Raw genomic sequence first — 18228 nt, forward strand, 5'->3', positions numbered from 1 at the left:
GCAATCCAGCCCAAATTCACACACGAGGCCGATTCAGAAACACATTATGTGTATATCCTTAAAACCCATCTCCATCACGGCCCATCTCTTGATTTGGCCAAAATCTGGTGATAACACAGCACTGCACATGGGTGAAGGGAATTCTGTGGCGCATATGCCACATTCACTAGGCATACGCGTCACAGAAAGTTGACGTGATTTTTTCTCCCCATGCAACTCCACCCCCCTGAATCGCCTTTTTTAGCACTGTAAAGTAAAAAAAATAGATAGAAAATTCAAAAAACGCATAATATATCAAAATGTTCCCACGAAAATTCTACATCCGAATTCATCAGGGCTTGCCCGGTTGGACAATTTTTAGAATCGCTAAATTCAAAAAGAGTAAAAAGATACGGCAATTTAAAGATTTTTTGCTGCAAAATAAAAAATTCGAAAAAAAATTCTGTGGCGCACCATGTGGATATGCGGCACAGAATTCTTAGCCGATTTTTTAAATTTCCCCGGCGCCAATCTCCTCCTCCACTTCTGCTCCCACTTCTCCATCTCCTCACTTCTCCTCTTTCTCCTCCACTTCTCCTCCCACCACCACCACCTTCTCCCTTCTTCTCCACCACCACCACCTCCTCATCCCTTCTTCTCCGGCGATCGCCACCACCACCACCTTCTCCTCCTCCTCCGGCGACCACCACCACGTCCTTCGATGATCACCACCACCACCTCCTCTTCCTCCGGCCATCACCACCACCTCCTCTTCCTCCGGCCACCACCACCCCACCACCTCCTTCGGCCGGCCTCCTCCTCCTCCTCCACCCACCCCACCCCACCCAACCACTCACCTTCCGGCGATATTCCAAAAAAAACCGGCGAAATTCCGACGGCCCCAGATCTAGATCTAGATCTGGCCGCCACTTTTTTTTAAAATTCAAAAAAAAAATCTGTGGCCCATATTGGCATGGTGCGCCACAGAAGTTTTCAAGAAAATTCGGTGGCACATATTGACCTAGTGCGCCACAGAAGTTTCAAAAATTCTATGGCCGCATGTACATATGCGCCACAGAATTCAAATACTAGTCGCGTGGCAACTATGGCGACATGGATATGCGCCACAGAATTGAAATTTTGTGCGCTACAGATAAGCTATTTTCCACTAGTGACATTTTTTTACGAAACCAAAGTAATTGATGATAGAATAACGTCCTAATCTATACAATTCAAAATTTAGCAAAAGAACTACCTGCATCCTACTCCGTCCGTCCATAAATGAAGTGCACTTTTTGCTTTAAAAAAAATAAACTATAAATTTTATTAAAAAAAGCGTAGACCTTAGTACAAATTGTATCTATAATGTTGGTCGACTTTTTAAGAATTTTAACTTAGTACAAAAGCTAGAAGTACCATTATATTTGTGGATCGAGGTACGTAGCAGTAGATAGCAGCTAACACAGAATAGAACTAAACTTCAACCGGGAAAAACCATGCCGGAAATTGGTGGCTTCCATAAGATATGTTCCCAGGTATGTTTAGCCTCCTTGACGCTGCTGACAGTGGTATCAACGGCATGGTGGTTTTGTCTGCCACGCTGTACACGCCGGAGCTGTAAAGGGGATTTCTATGCTTGAGGACGAAGTGGATACAATCTCCCCGTGGTCCATCACCATCTTGTGCAGCACGGACTGACTTGGAGCACGCCGTGCTCACGAAGAGCGTCCAACCGTCGAGGTTATCGACCTTCTTCCAAAGGCCAAGACGGGGACCGCCGCTAAGGTCCGCCTCAAACATGTCAAACCGACAAGCCAAGCGGCCGTGGAAAGTTCCACGTCTCCTCACCAGCAGCAGCTTGCCATTGGATTCCACTAGATACCGCTCGAGCATCTCCCCGTGTACCTTTTCATCACGTTCAAAGTTGTCGAAAAGATCCCGTATATACATGTTGGGTAGGTTAGCCGGGCTGATCCATGAGGTGTAGGGTTTCACTTGGGGTTCAACCCCTGATCCGGATGGCGTCGTCTGCGTGTCAAGGTCGAGGCAGCCATCGCTGAGATCAATGGCCATAAGATCTTCGTAATTCGAGAGGTGCGCATACATCTTTCCTTGAAAGAAGGCGATATCGAGGATGGTGTGCATCTCCCGCGTCACAACGCACGAGTTGATCTGGCCGGCCGGTCGGCACGTAGAGATGAAGACTCTGGATTTCGAGCAGTCGCTCAGTAGAACGGCCACAAGGGGTTGATGGTTCGGCGTCGGCGGCGAGGATGACATCACCACCTTCTTGATCTCCATACTAAGATACTCCTTCCACTTGAACCGCTTGTCGTTGCATTGATTTATGTAAGACTCCAGGAGAGCGGCCAGCTCGGGGAGAGGCGTCGCCGCGCCGGAGAATCCGTTGAGCACGGAACACCGCACGCCGGTGTGGTGGATGAAGAACATATTATCGCCGGCGCTGTAGCAGCCGTGTCTTGGGATACGCAGACGGTGCTTCTTTTTGTTGGCGACATCCAAGACGGTGCCGTCCGGGAGGGCAAGCCAGGGGAGCTGTGGCGGGGCCGGGGGCAGAAGCTTGGAGCCCGTCCGCCATGGGCGGCAGACGGCGCGGAAGCGGGTGCGATCGGCCAGGGACGGGAGGCGGGAGAGCACGTCGCCTAGGATATCCAGCGCCAGGTCCGGCCAGGCCGACTGGCGTGGATGTTTCGCCGACGCCACCATCACGCAACTTCCAGATCTCGATGAGTCCACGCGAGTAAGTTTTTAAGCTGTGGAACCTCGGAGTCGAACATGGATTCGTGTTTCGATCGGCTTTTCATGTCGAGACCCTGCAGCGAGTTGAAGGGATTGCCACCGTATCGAGTAAATTTTTTTTTTTTGTATAGTAGGAGAGTAGGAGTAGATATTATCGGATATATCCCATTATTATATGCAAAATATAGACAAAACATAGTACTCCCTCCGTTTCAATGTGGAGAGAGCGTAAATTTGTGGGCTCGTCGATTAAGCCATGGTTGCACCGTAAAATAGGTTTGCCCTTCAATAATCTCCACTTCTCCTTAGAGCATCTCCACCGGTAGCCCCCAAATAGGCATCGGCAGGGACGCCGGCACTTCCGTTTGGGGCGCCGGCACTGCATCCTCTATTTGGGGAAGTCGTTTTCACACCGGCGCCTCCCAAACGGCGGCCCCGATAATTTTTTGGATTAAAATAATTCGTACATGCATAGAAAATTCAATAAGCAATATTTTATTTCACAAACTAATACATAATTGGGAACGTGGTTTACATGAAGATATAGTTTGGAACATGGTTTTCCACAAACTAATACATAGTTTGAATCATGGTTGACACAAAAATAAAAAACTAAACCTAACTAGGCCGTGCATCGAAGGTTTCGTGTGTTCGCTGCCAAGAAAGAACACTCGAGGGCACACCCAGTCACCCAAACTGGAAAATCCAGCTGGTGACGGTGCCCTTGTTGGTTCTTCCGAGGAAGAACAACCAAAAACCTTCGTGCATTCGCTGCGAAGAAACAACACTCTTCAGTCGTCGTCCTCGGCGTTGTCGGCGTGGTAGTTCTGGCGGCAACGCGTCTCGTCGAACACCTTGACGCTCGTGTCCCTGTCGCCGAAGTAGGAGAACACGAGCACGAAGCCGGCTTGGAGGCTGTGGTGGCGCGCGAACTTCTCCCAGCCGATGTGGAGGTACATCTTGCCGCGCGCGTCGTAGAACACGTCGACGATCCACCGGTAGTAGCCGCACGAATGCTCCCGCAGATGCAGCGTGCCCGGGCGGTCGTCGCCAGCGACGAGGTCGGCGAAGGTGTCCGGCAGCCTCTGGATGCCGCGTGGGTCGCCCTTGAGGACGAGGACAAACTCGAACAGCACGGGCCCCTCCTCGTCCATCTCCGACGATGAAGACGACGGCGTGGCAGGCGACGGCGTGCGTGCACCTATGCCGCGGCCACGGCCACGACCACGGCCGCGACCTCGGCCTCGACCAGACATGGCGTCGTCTTTTCAGATGGTGGCGGCTAGGGTTGGGGAGAGAGGCGCTCATTAACGGCGGCACGAAGAGCAAGGCGCGCGCGACGGGCGGTTCGTTGCGCATCTGAGGAAACTGCACCGCCGCTGCGCCCCAATAACTCCCGTCGCGAGGTACGGTTAGGTTAAAATTGAATGAGCCGCTGACGTGTCGGCCCCGTCACTCCCCGCTGCAACTTTTGGGTTGTGTGGATGACAGGCGGCTCCCACGCCCAAAAATTTCAGCCCCGCAAGGCGCCGGCGCGCCCAATTCGCACGGGGTTGCCGACGATTCTATTGGGCTTCAAAATTAGCTGGCGCCGTTTGGGGCGCGCCGGTACGAGCCTATTTTCACTCCCGGCCCCCAAAATGCTATCGAGGTCGCCAGTGGGATGCTCTTAATTCCCTCTCTAATTTACTGCGCCATGTCTCCTCGTTTCTCTACCTGCCATGCGCGTGCGACCCTCTAACTGTTCCTATACTCTCCTCCATGCATGACCCAATCAGCCAGCGTCATTGCAGCTGGGAATCAGATGGGGAGAGGATTAAATCAGTTGCAGCTGGAAAGACCAATAATGATTAAATCAGTAACTCCTCGAGATATTTTAGGTCCACATAAATGGCCTAGAGGGGTATTTTGGAGAGAAATAGGTGAAACCTCACCAGGCGCCTTAATCTTTGGAAAAAATTGAAAAAAAAAATGCACCGTACCCATAGGAACGGACGGAGTATAACTGACACAAATAGGAGCAGTATCTCTTCTCGCTTGTAACAAAATTTGGTCACATAGTTTTACACAAAGGTACACGTCCCCAATTCTGGTATAAGAGACGATCCTTCCTCCGCACAAAAATATCAAGTTCCTGGCCTGTCTGTCACAAGTGGCTTCAGCTGGTTCGCAAACAACAAAAGGGTTCAGCTCAACTTCAGTCTGAGAATCAACCGTATTTTTTGGACAACATAGACGGTAGGCCTTGTACTGCAGCCACTGCCCAAGCACAGTGCCGATCCAGCTGAAGAAGGGTTTGGCAGACAAACCTCAGCCCCTGATTTGCTCAAAGATCATGTTGGTGATATAACATCCACTGCAGGAGCACATCAAAGATCTGTGTCAGTTCCCGTTTTCAAGAATTGAGGAACACATTCATAAAATGTGTTTTGATCAATTGCAAGAGAAATATCAGCTAAATACTCACAAATACATTACATGCCAACCATGGCCTACTTTGTCCCAGCAGCACACAGATATTTCAGCATGTACTCATTGGAGGAACAAGTGTCTGCCAAATCCTGATGTATTTTTGTTATCGACTTCTGCAACGACTTGAGAGCAGGAAGCAAGGTCCTGGAGTTCTGCTGAATGTAGGTTCCGTCAACCTTGCATAGCTCCTGTAAACGAAATATTAGAATAAGATGAAGACCAGTACATCAGCATCAACAACAACAAAAAACAAAAGAGAATAGTACCTGAGCCCAGAGAAGGATAAATTCCAGATGTGGACAACTTTCCAGAAGGTCAGCGAATGCATCGATCAATCTCTGAAGATACTTGAAGGGTACCGATGAACAGATTGCTCGTACATTGGATGAATCCACAGCAAATATGCATTTCTTAATCAACGAGTCCTCATTCAGCCGGAGGCTTAGTAAAAGGGCTCTCTGCTGCTGGTTTTCTGCAAGAGCTTCCTCCACTTTCTGTAGGAACACAAAGCACAGAAATTCATTACTAATTGATCAAGCACCATTTCAAGACAACAAGTCTCGCATAAGAACATTAATTAAAATACCTCCGGAGTAACATCAATGTCAAGATCTGTTGGGTCAAAAATGAATGATTCATCAACAGAGTACAACAGAACACCATCAGTGGTCGCTGCAGCAAAAGATCTTCCTGTTGGAGCAAACTTCACACATTTTGTCCGAGCCAAGGGTCTTCCACGATTTGCCATCGATCCAGGTAAACCATGACCCATGTTACCTCTTGTTTGTTGATCAATTCCATCCTCAACATCACTATCTTCGTCATCAATTAAATCTAGTGGACCAGCATCAGTCATATTTTTCGAGTTCAGAAAATCAAGAACCCCATCCAATGAAAGATTGCGAGTGATCTGGAATCTACGCAACAGCACCTGCAGAGATGGCATTGGCAAATACAGAAGACAGTGAATAACTTTGACCAAAGCTGACAAAAAGTGTTCTTACAAAGTTTCTATCATGTCAATCAATTAAGATAATGTCAAAGGCTCCCTAAAGCATACACAGCTTAGTTGTTACCATGCCGCAGAGAGCAACATTCAGATGTGGTTAGCTAGTGAACTTTTAAAGTTTGTGACGCTGCTAGGAAAAAAATTATGGTCACGAAGTCAGAAAACGCAGACATCCGTTAGCAACTAGTACTCCCACAGTCCCAATGGAGGTGGCACCCTTGTTTTACGTGTCCAAACTTTGACCACTAATTTGATCAGTTAAACATTTGTTGGTCGTTACAAAAATTATATCATTAAAAACTTTACTCAAATATGAATTCAGTGGTATAACATGCATAACATATATTTCATAGTTGGTTGGTCAAATCAATGATCAAACTTAAATCTCGAAAAACATGTGTCACCTCCCCACTGGGACAGACAGAGTAATAGACTTTGTTACGAAACTGAAGTAATTGATGACAGAATAACGAGATTGTGTAAAGTGCGCATACAATGTAAAATGGAGGCACCTCTAATAGTTACAAGAAAAGAGAATGAGGAATGTGTGTATGCTACAAAGTTGTTTCATAACAAAAAAAAGATTTTCTTACCTGTTCTCCAATATCATACATGCATATATATTTGCTGTTTCCTCCAGCAAGAATATAGCTGCCATCAGCAGAATAGCACAGTGTCGTGAAATACTTCCCTATACTTGTGTTAGCTGCAGATCTTCTATCAGTCATGAGGCGCCCACCAGAAATATCCCTGCGACCCTCAATTGTATACATCAACAACCCATCAAAAGGATCCCAAAAATTGATTAGGCCATCTAGCGTGCTGCACGCAATCTGTCTTCCATCAGGACGATAAGCCAAAGTAAGAACATCATGTGAGTGCTGAAAAGTTTCCACAGCGCCCTTGCTTTCAAATACATCCCAAAGACGGACAGTCTTGTCCCATGATGATGAAGCCAAAATAGCCTACAAAAGAAAGCAAGTTACTGTTTCTGTGGATTTAGAAAAACATATGGAACCAATAGTAGAGCAAATTCAGCAAAAATTTCTTGCTGGTACTAATAAAGTCAATTTGTTTCAGACCAAAAAAAATAGCTCTAAGCCTCTAACTACCAGGAATTGGGATGAAATCAGAGAAAGCATAACTTACACTGATTGGTGAAAACATTAGACCATGAACTGGTCCTTGGTGGCCACTGAGTACATCCAACAGACGACCAGTCTTCATTGACCAAACATATATCTGCATGAACAATATTAGGCTAGTCAGGGAACTACAAGTTGAGCATAGCAGACAAAAGAATCAAGAGAAAAATGTTGTTTAAGTACACACACCTCAAATGAATCAAGTGTTCCAGCACAAATTATTTCACCACTCTGATCTGCTGTTAAAGAAACAAATTGTCTAGGCGAAGGGGTCGTAAACGTTTTGAAGTTCCGATAACGGAACAAATCCCACGCTCGAATAGTCCCATCAAGGGAGGCACTGAGAAGAGAATGGTTATTGGCCATAAAATGAACTGCAGTAACAGCATTTGTATGCTCGGAAAATGTTATGAAGCAGAACCCAGTGGAAGCCGTCCAGACCTGCAACACATCAGTTCATGTGTATCAGACTTGCAGCAGCACAGGATATTGATACTTAGCACAATATGGTTGTGAACATTGGAATAAGTTGTGATAGCTAACATTTCTGGTTTTGAACAGACATCAATTCAAATGAATAAAAATGATGTGAGCAGTAGTTCAAATAGGCAGAGCAAGTCAATAACATTATTGGATAGCAGTTTCATTAGATTATTCTCAAGCTACTTTATAAAGCACCGAGCTGGTACTATCATTCAAATTCTTTCAACCACATGGCAAACAAGTAATTTCCCAAGGCACTAGCAGAAAAGGACATGATTGAGCTTGAAAATGAAATTACTTAGAAGACGCACCTTGACTTTGTTATCGTCAGCTCCGGTGGCAATCAACTGAGAATCTGGTGAGTACGCAATGCAGTTGACATCAAAGTAGTGCCCCTGCTGCTTCAAAATGTAGCTCTCGGACCGCCACTCCCACACTAGCAGCTGCCCGAGTTTGGCACACCCAAAAACCAGCCAATTCCCCAGGCTGTTGAAAATAGCAGTGGTGATCTTCTCTCTCGATATGGACAGCAAGTGGTGGCACACAAAGTCGGGCATCTGGTAGAGCCCGAACACTCCGCTAGAGAACCCAACCACCACCATGTCGAGCTCCCGGTGGTAATCGCAGGCGGTTAACTTGGCCGGTGACTGCATGAAGAAGTCCTTTTTCTGCAGCTCCCACTTTGCCAAATGCAGTGGAGTGGTGCCCGGCTCTTCTCCAGAACTCTTCCTCTTCCTGCTCCCATTATTCAACTCTGGCTGTTCTGAATCCTGCTCGGGTGTTCCGGGTGAAGGTGGAGAAGTAGAGTCGTCGCCTTGTGCCGATAATTTCCATGTGAAGATAGCGCCATCCTTTGAAACAGTGTAGACCCCGTGGACTGTGCCAGTCTTCTTGTCGGTGGCGAAGAAGGCGCCGATTACGGGTGCGCGGTGGCCGAGGAAGAGGAAGGGCTTGCTCCCGACGCCCCTCTTGACGGGCAGGAGGCGGGCGGTGAGGTCCTTGCAGGAGGCGAGGAGGAAGGCGGAGTCGGGGGACCAGTCGAAGGAGGTGACGCCGGCGGCGAAGCCGGGGAAGGTGCGGAGGAGGTGGAAGGGGAAGAAGTCCTTGCGGAAGGAGGGCGAGCGCCAGATCTGGACGAGCTTGCCGACGGCGACGGCGATGAGCTCGCCGTCGGGGCTGAAGCGGGCGGCGGAGGGCGCCTCCTTGAAGGAGATGCGGTGGAGGACGGCGCGGCGGCGCAGGTTGGCGTAGAGCGCGCGGCCCTTGTCGTCGGAGGCGAGGAGGAAGTCCCCCGAGGGGGAGGTGGCGAGGCGGGTGAGGTTGGAGGAGGACTCGAAGGGGAGCGTGAGCGAGGAGGAGGCGGCGAGGTCGGTGGTGGCGACGCGGTTGCCGACCGCGGAGAGGAGCACGGAGGAGTCCCCGGCGAAGACGGCGTCGCCGCCGCGGTAGGGCGCCCCCAGCAGGTTGTGGAAGCGGTAGTTCATGGCGGGAGAGGGGAGGCGGGCGGGCTTTGGGGGCTAGGGTTTTGGGGATGGAGGAGGAAGGAGGCTGTTGTTGGGTAGTTGACGACGACAGGGTTTTAGTACTGGGCCTGGTTCGAAATCCTCATGGGCCGTGAGCGACAGGGTAGCCCAACTCTGGAACGGGCTGGGCTAAAATCATGAAATTGATCATTCGTGAACTCTCTTCAAAAAATGATTAATTCGATATAGGCCACTATGAAGTATCAACTTGTCGTATTTAGAAATCACCAGATAAGAGGCAGTGCAAAAAAGGATTACTTTGATAGTATAAAATATACAACAACCATAATGTAAATACTGAAACATCCAAATGGAACTACCATTTTTCTTATGTTTCTCCCCGATGTCATTTATTAAATAGCGAATCTAATTGTAGCATATACCGAGTTAACCCTGAAATAGTATTTCTACTGTCAAGAAGATCAAACATGATGCTATGAATTCCCGCCGCAAATTCCTCCTTTTCTTCTCTCTTCCTGCAACCTCTTCCATTGTCTCTAGATTTGTTTTGGTTCAATGATGTTTCTTTCTGGTTTCCATTGATATCTTTTACATAATACACGATGTTGTAAGTGTGTAACAAAATGTTGCACGCAATCGTATATTTTTGTTGCGATGATGTACTAGAGATGATCTTCAGGAACGGAGGTGGGGATAACAGGTCCCATCCCCTCCTAACATGGAACTTTTTTGTTCAATCCCTCCTCTTTAAAGCTAAGATTTCTTCAAAGCTAGGTACGTCAGTTCTCTGGCCTTTTCCAACAATCTTCTCCTCCTCTGCCCCTACTTATCTTCCGATCAACTCCGCACAATTGACGCCTAGTGCCACCCTATTTGAGATAGGTGTAGTGTAGATGATACAGTTTGGAAATTCCAAGCTCACCCTTAACACTGAATATATATGAGCGCCTGATATAAGCAATTAAGTAGACAACCACTCGCGATGAGTTAGGGATGGTTTAAGCATAAGTTGTAAGCCCAGTTCTTCTCCACTTTCAAGACAACTTTTTTGAGAAGCAACCCTCCTCTAGATTTTTGGAGAAGAGGGAGAGTAGTTTCTTGGAGAAGCTAAGAAAAATAAAGTAGGCTTGATAGTTTTTTGGATAACTGAAGAATTTTATGGGGTACAAAAACAAATCTTCCTCAATTCTTTGTCATCCATGGGTGTAGGTCCCTCGAGAAACGTTTGTCCTGACAAGTTCTCTTCTTTCAGCCAAAAGTCCCCGAACAGAGAATTTAACGAACAGAGCAACAACCTTTCCCTCCTCCAAGGGCGACTCGGGCGAACCCTAGCCGCCGCCGCAGCCTTCCCCTCCCCCTCCCCTCTCCTCCTCGTCGTCCCCGGAGGCCGCCGCCGGCGAAGCCTGGCGCGGCCGGTGATGGGGGCGGCGGGGATCCTCGCGTGGTCCCCTGGTGCGGCGGTAGGAGGCACGCCTTCGCGCCGGGGGGATGGTCCCGGTTCTGGTTGATGGCGACGCGGGCGGGTGGTGTTGGGGGCGGTGGTGCAGCCCTCTCCGCCGTTCCTCGCCGTGGCCTCGCCGGGAGGGCTATAATGGGGGCGGCGGCGCGGCCCCGAAGCCTGGCGCGGTCCTCTCCTCCTTCCTCGCTTGGCATGGCCGGGCGGGTGGGGATGGGGGTGGATCTCGTGCTGCTCCTCCTCGAGAGCTGGGATCACGGCACCAAGGGTGGCGGCCCTGGATGGCGATGGTGGTGACGGCGCCGACCTGGTGGCAGGTGGCGGGCGTCAGGTGCCGCTGACCGTGGCACCGCGGTGGTGGTCTTCTCTCTCGCCGGAGGAGATCGACTAGTTGTGTGGCTGTAATATCCCAGGTTTAGAGGCTATAAAATGAGAGAACACCAAAATGTGCATTGCATTCATGCATAGAAAATCCGGGGAATTTTCGCGCTTTCAAATAAAACTTACCACAGTAACTGAAGTTTCACTTGACTTGCTGGAATTGAAGTAGATCATCAAGTCAAGCGTTATAAACTTCACTGTGATCTTTGCTAAAACCCTGTTTTGGGTAGATATGATTTGATCTAGGGGCTAGATCAAATAGAATTAGTTTTACAACAAATAACATCTTAAGTAAGGGTCAACTATAAGATCTTATAAAAGATCTCAACATGACATTCCTTACAACAACACATTCTTTAAGAATTAAACCCTAACTTATTAACACTTAAAAGTTAGCAACTACCTTTGTGTGTAATATAATTCAATTCTAAACTTATTAATAAATAAGGTAAATCATAGGGTCTAAAGTGCATAAAGGCCACACATTCTTATTTAAATCATAACTTATTAAATATATGGAATATCATAAAACTGAATCCATTTACATTACAAATTATAGTTCAAACTATTTGAATAAAACTACTCATGAGTATTTTGGAACTCATATGATCATGCCTTGGTGCAATCAAACACCAGCTATTCAAAATTGAGGAATAACCTTCAACCTTGACCTTTTTTGACCAATATTATAATATAAATCCAATCAAATATGATATAGTGACTCATCCACAATAATAAAACCATCCACAAGATATTTAGTAACAAATGACACTTGGCTATCCAAATATAATTCATATGAGAGGATAATGATCATGCCACATAGGATGAAAATATCTACATAACTTGCATCCCAAGACTTGCCACCTCATGCTCAAAGGATTGCTATGGATGAGGGCATGACAACCAAGCACCTTATTCATCAAACCAAAACAATAGTCACCCACCTATGTGTCATGACACTAGAGCTTGCCCAAGCCTATAAATAGAGCCACACCCTTCATCCATATGATCACCTTGTAGCATAATACAAGGAAACCAAACACTTGAGACCTTCCATATGAATTAGCTAGGATCAAGATGAAGAAGCTAGGAGGTGGAGGCAAACCACAAGATGCAGGTTTATCATAATTCCAGAAGAACAAGCTACATAAGATACCAAGGTAGAATTCTTAGGCAAACCATATATTTAGAAGATCACATCATCATCTCTTGAGTAGGACTTTAGGATGTTCTTAGACATTTAGAAGTGAGAGAGGTTATAGATGCTAACCATATCCATGTCTATCCTAGAGAATATTAGAGTAGTATTAAATCCTACTTGTTCAAACCAACCTTTAATCTTGGAGGTGAGAGCCATATTCTCTATTAGTGAAACATAACCAAAGCTTATGCTCATATTCTAATTCTAGTTGTGTATCATATTGGTGATCACTACTTAAACCCTAAACTACATGTGAATTCCAACCCATGGATTACTTTGGATTATAATTATAACCTTGCCATGCCTCATGCCTATTTAATACTTCAAATAGTGAAGTATTCCCAAAACCATAAACCTTGTCATATGGAACTAATCCACATAGAATATTATGCCCTACCTTGTGTATCATGGATCACAAGGATACAACCAAGCCTTGCATACCTAATGACTTAATGTCATTTGGGTGAGTAGAAGGAAACCAATATCCAATCCTACTGGATGTTCTAAATAATTGATTAAGTTGACCAATAGGAAAAATATATTATAGTTGGACCATCACCTTATCAAGTGAATTAACCATTATGAGCTTAGGATCTATTTCAAGTAAGCCAAGCCAGAAATGCTAAGCAAGATTATTAAAGATAGAGTTTATCAAATCATCTTCTTAAACCCTCAGAACCCACATGAAATCATAAACTCATTCTATTCATAACACCATTTAATTTAAACTTCAACCATAATTAAACTAGATATGAACAATCAATATTGTTAAGCACACTAGTTTAACCTAATAATATTTTTACCATTCACATGTTCTAAACTTCAAATTATTTAAACAGATTTTGTTCTTAAATTAAAAAGGAATTGAGATTGATATCAAAACCCATTTCTATGATAATTAAATCTCACAATATATCAATCTAATCCAAAAATTCAAAGTTTATTTAAACAAAATAGTGATACAGTAATCATTAGTATCAATTTATGTTGATATTCCAATATTTTAGAAGCTGTAAAACAAAACAGAATTCAAATGTGAATTCAAATACTAAATTCAAACCAGAAAATAAAAACAGAAAATTTAAAAAAGAAAAAGAGAGGGAAAACCTTACCTGTCCACCGAAGCAGGCCGCAGCAGCCCAGCACCGCACCAACCACCATCTCCACACAAGCCCACCAGTAACCCAGCCCACGAACGAAATCGACCCATCACCATACCGTTTCGATTGCCTTAATAATCGTGCGAGAGGAAAACGTCGTCGTCTTCTTCTCCGACGTCGACAGCGCTGCAACGCCAGTAGGCCACGACCTTCTCGCCGATAAGCTTGCCCGGACGTCTCCAGACCGCTCAGAAGCACGCCCAATCTCTCTCGCGTCCGAGTCTATCCGCGGAAGAAAAGATCTTCGCCAGGTTAAATCTTCCAGAGACCGCCACCTCCTGACCATCGCCGTCGTCGTGTCGAGGCCTCAGAGCTCCCCTCGGCCTATAAATAGTTGGAGATCATCACCGTGTAATCCTTGTTCTTCGCCGCCCATCCATTTCTTCTCTATCCCTCTCTATCTCTTGCTATCTTCCACGTACTGTCGCCGGCGTCGATGACGAACTCGAAGATATAAGCCATCCCGGAGCCCATGGCGTGGCTCAGTCGACGCGCCTGGCCGCGTAGGTCACCCTGGAGAAGCAGAGCATCAAGGGGAGCCCATTCGAGGAAGAATTTTGGCGTTCCCTTTCCATCGGGTTCGCCGGGTAATGGTCAATCGTCGTCGTCTCCGTCAGCAATCGACGTCACCGACCACACCATCATCTTCACGGTGAGCTCGCGCATCTGATGAACCAAGTTTCGCTTCCTAGATCTCTATGTAGCTCCGTTTAGCCGTTTCGCGGAGAGCACCGCCGCGGGACATGGTCGCCGGTGTAGCTCCGGTGAGTCCCCGCACAAACCATCACCACCAGTAGCTTTGTTTCGTCGTTCTCGTTCGATTGGTACCAACCACGCGTTCCGGGGAACCCTAAATCGGCGGCGCCACAGTGCTCTGGCCGCCGGCGTTAAACGCCGGTGAGGTCAAAGGCCACGGTCAATTTTGACCCGACCTTGCCGACGTGGCACCTGACGTGTAACTTGGTCCCACTCGTCAGTGTCTGGGACTAGGAGTGAACCGGTACGTTTAATGTTTTCGTTTTAATTTCAAATTCCAGAAAAATGCTGAAACTTTGTAAAATCATAGAAAAATCATTTCAACTCAGAAAATTATGAATAATATATCAAAATGCTCACAAAAATAAACTCTATTCAAATAAAATATAAAATAAAAATGTGTGTCAAAATAAAAATCCACTTATTTTTAACTTTGTTAAATATGCCTTTCCATTTGTTTTAAATACAATTTAAATTCAATAATTAGTGAAGTTTCCAAAAATTAAATAATTATTATTTAGAAACTAAGTAAAATGTTAAGATTGAATTTCTTTATTTTTTTATTTAGTGATAATTCATAAACCCTAATTTGCAAATTGCTATTTTCTATTTTCTTTAAATAATAATAAATCAAGAAGATATTAAAAACCAATATTAATTTGGTAGCTTAAATATTGTGAACTCAAACATTTTAATTAGCAAGTTATTATCTTAAAACCTAACAATAATTTAGAAACCCTAATTTTTATATAAGTAAGACCTTGATCCCATTATTTTATGTAATCATTCTAAATTGTTTTAACCCTAACAAAAACCCTAGTTGAATATCACATGTGATCATGTGAGATTTATTTTACATGTAGAACCATGGAATTCAATCTCAACTATCATATCCTAGCAAAACCATAATGATGAACCCTAGTACCAACCTTGTGTAGAAATTCACAAAACATGCTCCTATCCCACTAAACTCTACTTAGAAACTAATAAACCACTTAACTTAGAAACCATTAGTGAGTACTTAGTGAAGCAAATGTGAAGCCATAGTAAACCCTAGATCATAGCAACACCTTGATAATCATCCTTTGATATGATGCTTAGGAGAAACCTAGTAATAAACCTGCCAAAACTTGCTACATATAGACCTATTCAACTTAAGAAACCAACTAGTCCCTATTAGAAAACTAAATCCAATAGTAAACCCTAGAAGCCATAGCTCCTATTTATAATAGTTCTTGTTCTTATTTAACCTGTTCTTCAAAAGTTATTCTTTTGAGGTACATATGTCAATTCAACCATCGAAACCATAGTTCTTGTTTATACTATTATTTCTTAATTAACCTGTTCTTCAAAAGTTATTCTTTTGAAGTACAAAATAAGTAAACATCAACCATGTCCTCGTAGAATTTAAAACTGACAACTACTCTTGCTTGTTATGCAATCACCCTTCTTTTGCATGTATAATTGTTATGATGTCTTATATCACTTGTTTATGATGCTAATATAACCAAACCCTAATATGAACCTTGTTTGAGAACCATCCTAAAAGTGCAACACACCCAAAGAAATCTTTACAACTCATCCATCCTAAATCATCGAGGTTAGACTACGCTCGGGACGATTGCATCTCATACTATGCATTATAGCATCTTTGCCAGTTCTTTAAACATTGTCCTTACCGGACAATGATGGTATTTCAGAATTTGGAGTTCTCACGTATCGAAGCTTTTGCCTGCATAATCTTGCAGTCAAGAAAGGCAAGTTCATCGCTTGCTCATGTCATTTGATTATTTTTATCAAATTATATGCAAAGTATTATACTTATCACTCTTGCATTGAAAAGCAAATATTAATTTTACAATTATGAATATGACTATGTGGTGGGCAATGGAACCATGGTATGTGTTGATTGGTGGAGGTTCCATTGCACGGGTACTATTCATCTAGGATTAAGTACCAATGCCGTCCAGTGATTCTAGCGCCGTACATATCGCGTTGACCATAAGATCTATAATGGCTCTGGGGAAGCCAGCTGTATCTTTTCCCTCCTGCACGCCAACGGACTTGATAGAGCCTGGCGGGGTGCTGGAGGCACTGCCGTAGGTTGGGATAGCCTTTAAAATCCCCATCCGGACGTTTGGATGAGAGGCTCTGATGTCTACGTTCCCCCTCCTTTCCTGTAGACAGTGTTGGGCCTCCAAGAGCAGAGGTTTGTAGAACAGCAGCAAGTTTCCCTTAAGTGGATACCCAAGGTTTATCGAACTCAGGGAGGAAGAGGTCAAAGATATCCCTCTCATGCAACCCCGCAACCACAAAGCAAGAAGTCTCTTGTGTCCCCAACACACCTAATAGGTGCACTAGTTCGGCGAAGAGATAGTGAAATACAGGTGGTATAAATAAGTATGAGCGAGTAGCAACGGTGCCGGAAAAGTGCTTGGCGTGTAGTTGATGGTGGTGGTATTGCAAGCAATGAGTAACGCATAGAAACGAGTAACAAGCGTAGTAACGCAGTGAGTAGTAACGCAGCGAGTAGTAAACAAGCAGTAGTAACTCAGCGGTATTTAGGAACAAGGCCTAGGGATTACACTTTCACTAGTGGACACTCTCAACATTGATCACATAACAGAATAGATAAATGCATACTCTACACTTTTGTTGGATGATGAACATATTGCGTAGGATTACACGAACCCTCAATGCCGGAGTTAACAAGCTCCACAATAATGCTCATGTTTAAGTAACCTTTAGTGTAAGATAGATCAACGCTACTAAACCAAGTACTAGCATAGCATGCACACTCGTCACCTTCATGCATATGTAGGAGGAATAGATCACATCAATATTATCATAGCAATAGTTAATTCCATAATCTACAAGAGATCATGATCATAGCATAAACCAAGTACTAACACGGTGCACGCACTGTCACCTTTGCACACATGCAGGAGGAGTAAACTACTTTAATAACAAATCACTAGAGTAGCACATAGATAAATTGTGATACAACATGCTGCAATCATAAAGAGATATAAATAAGCACCTCACTATGCCATTCAACAGTGAATAAGTATTCTGTGAAATCTAGCCTAAGAGACCCACACGGTGCACACACTGTCACCTTTACACACGTGGGACGAGGAGTCTCCGGAGATCACATAAGTAAAACTCACTTGACTAGCATAATGACATCTAGATTACAAGCATCATCATATGAATCTCAATCATGTAAGGCAGCTCATGAGATTATTGTATTGAACTACATAGGAGAGAGATGAACCACATAGCTACCGGTACAGCCCCGAGCCTCGATGGAGAACTACTCCCTCCTCATGGGAGCAGCAGCGGTGATGAAGATGGCGGTGGAGATGGCGGCGGTGTCGATGGAGAAGCCTTCCGGGGCACTTCCCCGCTCCGGCAGGGTGCCGGAACAGAGATCCTGTCCCCGGATCTTGGCTTCGCGATGGCGGCGGCTCCGGCAGGTTTCCGTGGGTTTCGTCAATTGGTATCGGGTTTTCCGATCCAGGGGCTTTATATAGGCGAAGAGGCGGCGCGGAGAGGGCTGACGGGGGGCCACACCATAGGGCGGCGCGGCCCCCTCTCGGCCGCGCCGACCTAGGGTTTGGTGGCCCTGTGGCCCCCTCTCGGTCCTTCCCGGGTGTTCGGATGCTTCCGGTGAAAATAGGAACTTTGGCGTTGATTTCGTCCGATTCCGAGAATATTTCGTTACTAGGATTTCGAAACCAAAAACAGCAGAAAACGAGAACTGGCACTTCGGCATCTTGTTAATAGGTTAGTTCCGGAAAATGCACGAATATGACATAAAGTGTGCATAAAACATGTAGATAACATCAATAATGTGGCATGGAACACAAGAAATTATCGATACGTTGGAGACGTATCAGCATCCCCAAGCTTAGTTCCGCTCGTCCCGAGCAGGTAAAA

At 45.3% G+C, this 18228-nt stretch overlaps 1 protein-coding gene across 1 annotated transcript; it reads right to left on the reverse strand.

Moving 5' to 3' along the window:
* Positions 1-5003: 5003 nt before the first annotated feature.
* On the reverse strand, positions 5004-9332 carry LOC124649039 (periodic tryptophan protein 2-like). The gene is made up of 8 exons (XM_047188722.1): positions 8160-9332; positions 7555-7806; positions 7370-7462; positions 6814-7185; positions 5798-6142; positions 5478-5705; positions 5207-5399; positions 5004-5095 (listed from the first exon to the last, which is right to left on the reverse strand). The coding sequence occupies exons 1-7, from the start codon at positions 9330-9332 to the stop codon at positions 5232-5234; spliced, it is 2631 nt and encodes an 876-aa protein (XP_047044678.1). The 3' UTR covers positions 5004-5095; positions 5207-5231.
* Between the last annotated feature and the right edge of the window lie 8896 nt (positions 9333-18228).

The sequence above is a fragment of the Lolium rigidum genome, chromosome 4 (genome assembly GCF_022539505.1).
Source record: "Lolium rigidum isolate FL_2022 chromosome 4, APGP_CSIRO_Lrig_0.1, whole genome shotgun sequence".
Lineage (NCBI taxonomy): Eukaryota > Viridiplantae > Streptophyta > Magnoliopsida > Poales > Poaceae > Lolium > Lolium rigidum.

Coding starts and splice junctions, on each gene's coding strand:
- LOC124649039 (XM_047188722.1), bottom strand. CDS start 9,332: ATGAACTACCGCTTCCACAACCTGCTGGGGGCGCCCTACCGCGGCGGC. Junction 7,807..8,159: donor CTGACGATAACAAAGTCAAG/GTGCGTCTTCTA, acceptor GATGTGTTGCAG/GTCTGGACGGCTTCCACTGG. Junction 5,706..5,797: donor ACATTGATGTTACTCCGGAG/GTATTTTAATTA, acceptor GTGTTCCTACAG/AAAGTGGAGGAAGCTCTTGC.